Source organism: Poecilia formosa, unplaced genomic scaffold (assembly GCF_000485575.1).
Source record: "Poecilia formosa unplaced genomic scaffold, Poecilia_formosa-5.1.2 Scaffold4, whole genome shotgun sequence".
Lineage (NCBI taxonomy): Eukaryota > Metazoa > Chordata > Actinopteri > Cyprinodontiformes > Poeciliidae > Poecilia > Poecilia formosa.
This window is the reverse complement of record NW_006799943.1, coordinates 3785263-3796094: the sequence shown is the minus strand read 5'-3', so window position 1 is coordinate 3796094 and position 10832 is coordinate 3785263. Positions and strand designations below refer to the sequence as shown.

General features: G+C 38.1%; 3 protein-coding genes across 3 annotated transcripts in view; 1 reads left to right on the top strand and 2 right to left on the bottom strand.

The window, feature by feature from the left end:
• The window catches only part of LOC103143727 (arf-GAP with dual PH domain-containing protein 1), a 29902-nt gene extending 28533 nt beyond the window's left edge, over nucleotides 1-1369 (bottom strand). The window contains exon 1 of the mRNA XM_007560370.2: nucleotides 915-1369. Coding sequence (XP_007560432.1) covers nucleotides 915-1005 — 91 coding nt within the window. The 5' untranslated portion in view covers nucleotides 1006-1369. The remainder of the gene's footprint in view (nucleotides 1-914) is intronic.
• A 1488-nt stretch (nucleotides 1370-2857) lies between these two features.
• On the top strand, nucleotides 2858-4541 carry cox19 (cytochrome c oxidase assembly factor COX19). The gene is made up of 3 exons (XM_007560358.2): nucleotides 2858-3059; nucleotides 3979-4090; nucleotides 4174-4541. The coding sequence occupies exons 1-3, from the start codon at nucleotides 2978-2980 to the stop codon at nucleotides 4259-4261; spliced, it is 282 nt and encodes a 93-aa protein (XP_007560420.1). The 5' UTR covers nucleotides 2858-2977; the 3' UTR covers nucleotides 4262-4541.
• Nucleotides 4542-6065: 1524 nt separating this feature from the next.
• LOC103143660 (uncharacterized) overlaps nucleotides 6066-10832 on the bottom strand; it is a 14319-nt gene continuing 9552 nt past the window's right edge. Inside the window, exons 12-15 of the mRNA XM_016675681.1 lie at nucleotides 7053-7122; nucleotides 6777-6933; nucleotides 6531-6612; nucleotides 6066-6423 (exon numbers count right to left, since the gene is read on the bottom strand). The gene's annotated coding sequence lies outside the window, so the exon portion shown is untranslated. The remainder of the gene's footprint in view (nucleotides 6424-6530; nucleotides 6613-6776; nucleotides 6934-7052; nucleotides 7123-10832) is intronic.

The window sequence follows — 10832 nt, the reverse complement described above, 5'->3', positions numbered from 1 at the left end:
GGGCACCCCTGCTGTAGATGAATGGATAGACAGATGAATAGATGTATGAAGGGATGGATATGGAAAACTTACAGATGATGGAGGAGCAGATGGATGAATAGATAGATGCAGTGCAGGTATCTGGTCAGCTTTTGTTCTCCATGGCGACCAATAGAACCCCCAGACCCTGTGAGAAGATCTTCTCCTCATGTCTGATCTCAGACTGTTTCCCCTCCACCTGTTCAGGGACCCCCACTCTGTCTGCCAGAGTACCACTGGCTTCAGAGACACGCACACACACAAACACACACACATACACACACACACTCAGCGAGAGCCATCCCTCAGAGAGGCTGTGAGCGAGGCCAAAGCATCCTGGGAGGGCTGGGCTCCCAGCACTGGGCGTTCAGCCCATACTGGAGCCTTACTGGTTAACTGCCACAACAGAGAGGACAAATAGGTATGGGATGGAGGGAGGAAATCACAAAAGAGAGAATATGCACTGAAAAAAAAATCTTATCTGTCAGGAACTGGAGCATATAGAAAAGATTTCCAGCTAAAACAATAGCAACTGTAATGCAATCCACACAGTAAGTAATAAGGGTACAAGCTGAGGGTGCTGACAGTGGATAATAACAGACCACACATTGACTACACACATTTAGGCAAAACAATGACACACACACACAAAGATAACACCTTTATGGATTTATGATTCAGACTTAAGTCCAGAGTCCATCCTGTTCCAACTATGAAAAAGAAAATAATTTTAGATTTCTGCTTCTTTATCTAAATGGATCAGATAGGAAATGTGAGACTTATTAGCTGTCTCATCTTCCCTCCTCCTCCCCCTCCTCCTCCACATTAAGTCCCCCCGGTGCAGCCGCCGCATGCTCAGCCACCACCGGCTTCAGGGAGATGGGGGAGCGTCCTACCTGGGTTGCCGCAATCAGCGCACATTTCGTTGCCAGGCTTCTCCAGCACGTCCTGCAGCCGCAGCTTGTTCCCGTCCGCTTCCAGCGCCATGGTGTGCGTCTTATCGGTCCAGCCTCACCGCGGTGGGGTGAAGCCTGTCCGAGAACATCCGCCGCCGGAGCCCGACAGACAGACGGACGGACAGGCAGAGCGGGAGATCACCTGTCACCTCCGGTCTGAGCTGGAGCGGCGGAGACCGAGCTATCCGTGCCGACGAGCCTCTGTCTCTGCCGCGCTCTGATTATTCTGGTACCTTGTCTCACTGACTGCATAATAATGAAGCCTGAAGAACAACCACCAGAGCCTCCTCCACCTTCTCCCTCCTTCAATAAAAGACTTTTAGAAGTGAGACATCTAGCGGCACAATACGGAAATTGCACTCAGTAAAATAAAATTTAATACAAGAATTTGATAAAGACAGAAGGTAGCTACTATTTTGAGGTGTACTTTTATCACCTCAAAATAGGTATAAATGAGTAGAAACAGACAGGATTTGTTCATTGTTCTGCTTCGTAACTATAGGCTAACTGCTACTAGCAATACAAGTTAATATCTAATTGTACATCGTGTGCTGTTAAAAATGCTCAGTGTGTGGATTTGAAGAGATACAAATTGAGAATATAATCGCAGTGACGATCCCAAGAGAGGGGTAAGGGGGGGCATGGCCACAGCTGGAAAAATGCCGGCCATGTTTCGTGTTTAGATCATACAAAGGCACACATTCATCTTCTTCAGTCCAGACATAAATGTAAAACGAAATAAATAAATGTGGAAAATATATATATATACATTTATTTACTAAATGTATAAATAAATATATAAATAGAAAATCATTTTGGTGTCACTGTGATCTGGTCTGGTTACACTTATGAAAATTTTTTGGTGGCTCCACTAGTTTTTTTCTGCAGCTAATGCAAATGTTTTCAATGTGGTTGAGGCTGGTGGCTCTCTTTGATGTTACAGCTTAACCACCTTTTGCAAATAAAGTCACAAAGGAAACTTGTGGGCCAATTTATTCAGCGATTATCTTCTCGGCTCACTGTTGATGTTGTGAACAAATAAAAGTAGCTGTAATAAAACTTTCCTGAGCTACAACCAATAGACAGAAGACCTTTGAAGTCCAGACTGAGTCACTCAGAGGTCTGTTAAATAAAAACATTCTAATAGGTTCATGTCTAAATAATGAAAGATACTTTGTTAATTTATGAAAATCTTTAAAATGTTTGGGAAAGCCCACATTTAAGATCATACTTTTCTATGCTTATCACATGTTAAATCACCTTTCTTGTCTCCCAGTGGGACAATAAAGGAATATCTGCAGATATAAAATGTTTCACACAAGTCAAGAAGAAAGTTTAAAAATACATATAAAAAAGTATATTTTCTTAATTTTAATATTTTGGCATTTAAGCTGAGAAAAAAAACCCACTGAAACATTGTACTCTATGAGTGTTAAACATAAAAGTCTTACTAAACAATTAAATATGTTAACTGGACTGAGCTCACCAGAGTGTAACTGGGATGTTTAAAAGTTTATATATTGTTTTCTTATATTCTCACTCTCTGTAGAGTCTGTCATGTCTTCAGGAGCTTGACATTTTTGTTCTGTATTTATCTTTGTCCGTTTCACTTATATCCTTAGGTTACAGTTTTTACTCATCTGAAATAAAACCAACCGCTATGAAGTTGCCCATAAAAATAATCAATATTTCACCGTTCAAGTTCACGGAAATGTATGTAATAAAATCTGTTTAGTTATTCTGTGTGGCTTTGCGCATTTATTGGTGCGTATATTAAGCCAGATAACAGCCTTCAATGCAAAAAAAAAGAAAAAAAAGAAACCAACATCGATGTAATCTGTTATCGACGCTCGGCGCGATGGACTCGATTATTAATGTCTGGTTGCTGACACCAAAACAAAACGTCACATTCCGCGACGGCAGGGTCGCAGCCTTGTTTAGTTCTGAAGCCGCAGCTTTTTTCGGTTCAGATAATCTTCTTTTCCTTTCATATAAACGCAAACATGTCGACTGCTATGAATTTCGGCACGAAGAGTTTTAAACCTCGGGCTCCGGATAAAGGCTCCTTCCCTCTGGATCATTTCGGTGAGTGACGGCGGCGGCTGTTAGGTCGCTCCTCTGGTTTAATAACGCTTTTGACCCACCATTGACCCTTACGTGTAATTTATGTTTTCAACAGGCTGTTTAGGCATTTTAAATTAATTCGGTCCATTTAATGTTGTATCTACTAAATACAGAGCAAAGCTAACAGCAATTTTTTTTAACAGGACTGTTTTTATTTACATAATTATAATAAAATGTGCAATAGAAAACAGCTTGAAACGCTGATGGTGAATAATTTCCAAATAAGACATCAAAGTGGAAGACAGAGAAACCAGTACAGCAAAATAAAAAAATCACATAAAAATAGTGGCGGTTTTAAATCCTTTTTAAAAAAAAAATTGTAGTGTTTTTTATGTATACATTCCTGTACATACATACACACAATATAAAAAATAAAATTTTACAAAAATAAAACTTTTCATATTTCTGTATATACAATAAAAAATAAAATACAATTTTACAAAAATGTAAAATATAACTAAATTATACATATGTATACACACATAATTTTTTTATTTAAGATAAATGCTACAAAAAATGTATATTTTTAAAGAACCCTTAATTAAATTGGAATAGTTAGTAACTAGAGATATATTATTAGATTCTGAGCTAATCACAAGCAGTCCAGATTTCTCAAAAGCAGAACCTCATCATAATTCAGCATATGATAAACAACTACACCGAAAGAGGCAAACTAAACAAAGTGAAACTAACTTCTTTAATTAAATCTATAATCCGAGTTCTTTGATTTCTGGTCTTAAATGGCAGAAAACGAACCACAAAATAGTTCCAGACAAACTGCAAGTGGAAGGATGAATAACAACAAGAATATTAGGTTTAGAATTGAGCGTTTGTGTTGCATCCTAAAAGTCTGTGGTGAACAGCAAACTCTTCTTCTCAGGAGAGTGTAAAGCCTTCAAGGAGAAGTTCATGCAGTGTCTGAGGGAAAACACCTTTGACAACTCTAAGTGCCGGCTGCAGTCCAAAGAGTATCTGGAATGCAGGATGGATCAGTAAGGAAGCCGCTCCACTTGTTGCCCTTCTGACTCTGAAAGGTCAAGACAAAATGAGCTCAGTGTTTTCCTGTGTTTTCCAGTCAGCTCATGGCCAGGGAGCCTCTGCAGAAACTGGGATTCAAGGACTTGATGGATCCTCCTCCCAGCCAAGAGGGATCCAAACCCTGACCCAGTGTCGCTTCCAGCAGAAGTCTCTGTGGACTCAAAAGTATCCAACTTCATGTTGGGACGCCCTCCAGAATCACACGTATGGTAGAGAGACTGCAGTGTGAAGTGAAGGAGGGCTTAAGGACTTAGTATGGAGGCCCTGCAAGCGGACGTTGGGCTGAGATATGCGACTACGGATTGTAAAATAATGTGCTGCATAAACAGAAAGTGCTTAATATAAAGAGATGGTGTTTTTGTTTTTGTCAAAATAAAGGTTGTTCTTTTTTTGAGAAAGAGAAAATGGTGGATTTAATTTCAGAAGACCAATTAAAAACATATTTTAATACATACATGTGGATTTAATGAAGAGTATGTTTAAAAGCTGCTTAAAGGTTGTTGTTTTTAAAAAGTACTTTTAATGCGACAAACTCAGCCTCATTGGAACACAAATTGTGTGTGTGTTTATTATAGGATTGGATATGTAATATTCAGATATTAACACATTTTAACTCATATTAAGGTGTATTTTGTGATTGAACTATTACAATAGGCAGCTATGAGTGTTTTTAGAGGAAAAGCTACCAAATGTAGCATTTTCCTTCATGTTGGCCTATGGCACAAAATCCCAACTAAATGGTTTGTGGTCGTAACATGAAAAAGCATAAATATGACACAGCACTGCATTGGTGTATTTGTAAATTGATTTGCACTTTTCAACTTTTTCAGGCTCTTTGTAAGCCATGGGGTCCTGGGGGGCCACACACCATTGTTCTCCATCTGCCTGGAACCTGTAGGGTGCATGAACCACCCTTCACAATTATCCTCAGTAGTTATGTTTTTGCCTACACACTTTACAATGACTAAATGTGGTCTCCATCTGCTCAAAACAGGAAATCACACGTTTTACAATAGCTGCGTTTCCAGCTGATGTGCAGCATGGGGGGTCTGAGCCGTCCTGCAGGCTTTGACTCTGCCGCGTAACATTGAGAACGTCCTGTAACGCAGTCAAAAAGAAAGTATTTACAGGAACAGGTGTTTGTGCATAAGTCAAAGCATATTTGAAGGTAAATTCCCAAAAAGTATTTAAAACCTGAATGGATTTGAGGACTAATTGTGAAACAGTTAGGCTTACATTGTGAAACTAGAAAAAGCAGCGTGGCTAAACGTGCAAGACAAAGTCGTGCTGAGGATCAGCGAGCTCATTTCAGTCAAGAAGAAATGTAGTGAAGAGGAAAAAAAGAAAGATCCAGAACTTAAAGTAGTCACGCATGTAAAAAAAAAAAGAAAAAAGAAAAAGAAAACACACATCTCCTCATTTTAAGGAGGCAGGAACTCGGTTTCTCAATCAGGCTCAATATATTTCTTTTCAATGCAGCCGTGTTTCCTCGCTTCTAACTAAAACATCCACTGCGGGCAGATGAATCTTCATCTCAGACAAAATGATTCCAAACTTTAAAATTTTCCACATTTTGAGCGTAAAGCTGGTAAAAATTCAAAACCAAAATATGTTTGTCTCAATACTTTAACCTTTCACCGAGAAGTTAGATGTAGAAATTATGCAGTTATTGTTTCTGGAAAACAGTTTTGCTCCTACGCTACTTCAACAGGACACAAGTCAGCTGTTTTGAATATTATTTTCGGGTTTGGCTTCTGGAATGAACTTTTCTAACTTTTTTTTTTTTACTATAATAAGAAAAGTAGCATTTAATACATAATTAATCCCATAGAACCCAACTCAAATAATCCCACATAATCCTCAGGTCAATGAGGAAAACATTAGCCTTGTTAAAAAAAATAAGTAAATAAAAAAAGAAGCAAAAAGTGTATTTATTTTATTAATTTATTTGTGACAGACTGGAAATATTAGCTTAAAAGTAAGCTGACAAAAAGCTAATTCAAATCTGATTAACACTGCAGATGTTTGTTCTAGTTTTCCTAACTTTAAACTTTTACAGTATTTAGACTTTAAGAGCAGGCTTACAAAGGCTGTAGGCACACCAATACAGGAAACTCTGGACAGACGCTTCATTTTTATTTAAGAAACTAATTTTAAAAAATTCATCCAACTGCAGGAGACGACGAAGTTGAAACTCATATGATTCAACATCCAGAACCTCCAGATGCACTATGGGTTCTGTAGGCCGCAACAGCCCAATTCACAGTACAGTGCAGTTGATTCCTCTCTGTTGAGAAAACAAATGTGTCCATTATATTTAAGCAACGTCCACATGGTATTGATTTCAGTGCCGAGTTGGGTTGTTCATTGTCAAACATCAATGTTAACACTTACAGCGGCTAGTTTTTTAAGTCTCGTTGGCAGCCAGCTGGCTTTTGGATCCACACAGTATGTATTGTTTGAAACAGTCACAAAACTGTACAAAGGGGGGAAAAAAAGGGAAGAAATATAAACACATATAGATGGAATAACAGTGCAATGTAAACAGAATCTTGACTGAATTCCAAATCTAGATTTTCAAAATTGTCTTTTTAGCATTCAAAATTGGGGAGAAGCAGCTTGTACAGAGCGATTACTTACATGAAGGCATGCACTCTGCAGTTGTAAAGTGCGTGCTCCCTCTGTTCGTAGCAGGCCTGGACCGCTTCCTTGATGGGGGCAGCCGAAGTTTCCACACAACAAGGGGGATCAACTCCAACACGAAAAATAAATTTATCAGTTGTCCTGTTTTTCTGTCCTGCAATGCAAAGCACACAAGTGCGTTCAGAAATCCGGGTTTTGTCACAGAGTTATCAATGCATGATGAAGCCTAAAGTCAGCAGCCGATAAAAGAGGAAAACAGAAAGCTGAACTCACCGTGTGCGCGGAGGAAGAGCAGCACGGCAGCACAGATTACAGCTACTTTGCAGTTTGCTGAGAAAGACATCTTGGAAGTTAAAAAAAATCAGGAAGGTGTAGAATCTTTTAGTAGTTGAAGGTTTCTTGTTTTTTAGAGTTACAACTGAGCGGCAGTGAAGCTCTGATTTATCCAAAGACAAATTCTGCTTATAAACTCAAATCAGAAAAAAAACTGACACTCCCTCTACTACTCATTTCTCAGGATAAAATGACATAACCTTGTGACCAGTTGCTCAATATTCCACTTTTAAAATAAAATCCTTTAAATAGGAATGTGACACACTGGAAGATTACAAGTAATACAATGGATGTCACACAGCACATTGCTCTGTGCTGTGTGACAAACAGAACTCATACGCTCAACCCAAACCACGTCAGAGGGCCGAAGGAATTTCTTCTTTTATGCTCATTTTGTTTCTTCCGAATGAAGCACAGGCAAATTAGACTAATACTTGTTTAGGATTTAACAAATTCAACTGACTTCCAAAGTTAAATAGCTAAAATAATTTTGCTTAGAAACTAAATATTTAGCTCCAAACTCTATTTAGCTCTGAGCTAAACATTGAGTTACCTCTGAGCTAACTATTTAATTAGCTTTGAGCTAGCATAATATTAGAGAACCATTGACATTGTTTCCGGTGCTTGTAAGTTAACCCAACCTACTGTCGTGTTTTGTTGGAGCAAAGGACTAAAGTGGTAACAGGACATTGGCACCTCCAAGGGAAACACAGGAATTAGGGATGAATACAAACTGAGAACAGACGACCAAACAACAAGTGGGTAGAAATCAGTAAATTAAATACCACATTGACCAACTGAAAACAGGTGAGTGAAATCACCAGAAACATAAACAGGTGTGGCCCTACATTGAGACGGTGCATTGAGGTAGATTTGTCAGAATTGATTCCTGGATTGTAGATTCCAGCCTTCTCATCGAAAGCTGATAGAGGAAGTTTCATAACTGTGCTTTGTGCCACACCAGTTTGACATCTTTTGCCAGGGGTCAGTCAGAGTTCAGGATCATTTTCTGAACAATCATGCTGCAGATTTTAGTTTTGGAGTAGAAGTAGAGCTCTGCTTTGGTCTTGGTCCGCCTTAGGCTAACCGTGGCCTTGAGCCTCCAGGTCTTCTCGTCAGCTGCCATGTTTTGATGAATTTGCCACTCGGATATATTCTTCACAGTTTTGGACGATGGCCTTGTATTGGTACACCCTACTGTAAACATCCAAACAACATTCAGTCTGACCTGTCTGCTGTGTTCCCTAATATCCTCTAACAAACATCGGAGACCTTTACAGAACAGCTGGATTTACACCAAGTTTAGATTACACACACATGGAGTTTAGATAAGAATTAGGTGACTTCTCATTGTGGTTTCTTGTGTTGAATAAAAAGAAAAATCTTTCACAATTGGTGTTAGGGTTATACATTTAATCTTTCCTCAGTGAGCATCTTGACTGTGAAAGTGACGTCAGGGTTCCATCAACGTTGTCGTGCGTTAGACAGTTACTCCGTTTCACAGCTTTTATCAGCCTCGTCTGATGCTGACATCATCCTCGACTTCTTACGATTCCTTAGTGTTTTTCCCAGTAAATTCAAAAGAAAAAAATGGGATGGGGTTGTGTGAGGGGGGTCAGGATAATAGAAGCAATGATGAAGGAAGATATTTGTTTTAGCAACAAAACACACATTATGTTAATAGATTATTGTTCATTTTACTTTGTAAAGTTTAAAATAAATGTTAAGACTGGACTCAAAATTATTCATACAGCTGGTAAAGTTTTGGGGGTCAGCCAAGAAGTTTGCTTTTGATCTGAAATGACAGACTTATTCCTTCAATTATACAGAAGAAAGTGTTTCTAAATTAATCTGGAAAAACCCCTTTGTTGATGACAAACACAGGGGCGTGGAGGCTAAGGCTCAGGAATTTCAAAGCCTAGAGAAAATCAGTTTGATGTTTCCATTTTTGTGACTTCATCAGTGGTCAAGTTGCAGACCGGTGACTCCCATACACTAAAGGAGGGTCAAGCTGCAGACTGGTGACTCCCATACATGATACCTCAGAGTGATTGGGTGCATGTGAAATGTGTATTACTGGAGAATGACCACAAAAATTCTAAATATTTGCCTGTCCTAATCTTCCCACTGGTTTTAGTTGTGGTTTAATGTAAAAAAAAAATACAGTGAATAACTCGACTCATTTGTATTAATCACTACTTTCAAAATGAGCAGAAAATAAAAAATGAATATGAGATATGAGGATGATTCAAATGTATTTCCGCTTAGGTTTTTTATTGTTTTGTTTTGTTTTGCAACGTGGCCCAGAACTAACAAGTTGAAATCACAGGGCTATCATATGCAATTTTCTTCAATTAAAAATGCATATTTATTTTTTGTTCATGTCCAATCAACGGTTTTCCTTATCCTCGCTCTTAGGGGTACTGCCAATTAGATCCCTGGAAAATGAATTATGCTCATGGATTGGCTGCTATGCCAACATCAGCCAATAGTGTATTACGGAGCCTTACAGTCTCCTATGCTAAATTTTCCTTCTAAAATTTTTGGTATGTTATAAATAAAAAAAAATCCACAATTAGGCAAATTTTCCACAAATACTTTGGAGTTACTTACCACAGAAAAATGTGCAAATACTGAACCATGAATTGGTGGGGGTTCACTGTAACTTCTCCTGAATTTCCAAATGTAAAAGTAACTACCATTTGTGGACAGTCTGTTAGCTTAGATCGTATCTATCAAAGCATCAATGTTTTCCTCTGTCTTTCATGTAATGTTGCTGCCTATAGTGGATGGTAGCTTTGGAACAGAGTCTGGTTCTCTTCCTTTGCTGTCTTGTTCCAGTAACACATTTTCTTGTCCAATGATTCCTCAACAGTTGACCTTGTTTGACCGGCCAACTCCTGAGCTGCTATGCTTCTTGGTTCATTCGGTTACGGTCACTGTGGTTTTATATCTCACTACGTTACTGCAGCAGTTTCAGATCAATCTGAGTGAATCAGAAGAGTTTTTTGTTTTTATCTCTTATTTATTTCTTACATCTTATGTCCTTTATGCACATTAAGTAATTTCATTTAATTATTTGCTGATTGTCATAATTTTCAATTATTGTAACTCGAAGTAATAATAAACATAGAAATCCATAACAATAAGTTAATTAAATATCATAGACATATTCAACAATTCAAACATTGAAATAAAAAAAAAGATGTATCAATTTTATAAAATTAATCTTTGTATAATTAGTAAATATATTTTCAGGTGAAGAGAAATGTCTTCTTTTATTATTTGTTTCCTCACACTGTTTGTACATTGAAAAAGGTCTGTATTTTCTCTGTGTTCTGACCTGATCCAGCTTGGGTGAAATGGGGCATTTTTAGTACTGTAAGCACAGAGTTATCAGAACGAAGTCTGAATACAAATATTTTAAAACATAAAGCAAGTGGGAAAACATGTGCTACAGAAATTAATACTTTTAACTTCAGGTTTTTGGCACCAGTGATTCAAACCTAACAAGAGCATCACAACCTGCGCAAACCAAACATAAACACACCAGAAAGGGGAGCTCCAAAACTGAACAATAAATAAAAGAAAAGCTACCATCTCAAACTGGTCCAGTCCTACCAGCTCATTACGGACGCAAGTTATCGATTAATGAGTTTACCTTAAGTTAACTGCTTTAATCTATCAACTAGCAATTAATTGATAATTGCTAGTTGATAG

What these genes read in the sequence shown, in the direction of transcription:
- cox19 (XM_007560358.2), top strand. Translation starts at nt 2,978, where the DNA reads ATGTCGACTGCTATGAATTTCGGCACGAAGAGTTTTAAACCTCGGGCT. An exon ending in CTTCCCTCTGGATCATTTCG is followed by an intron (nt 3,060 to 3,978) that starts GTGAGTGACGGC and finishes TCTTCTTCTCAG; the next exon opens with GAGAGTGTAAAGCCTTCAAG. An exon ending in CTGGAATGCAGGATGGATCA is followed by an intron (nt 4,091 to 4,173) that starts GTAAGGAAGCCG and finishes TGTGTTTTCCAG; the next exon opens with TCAGCTCATGGCCAGGGAGC.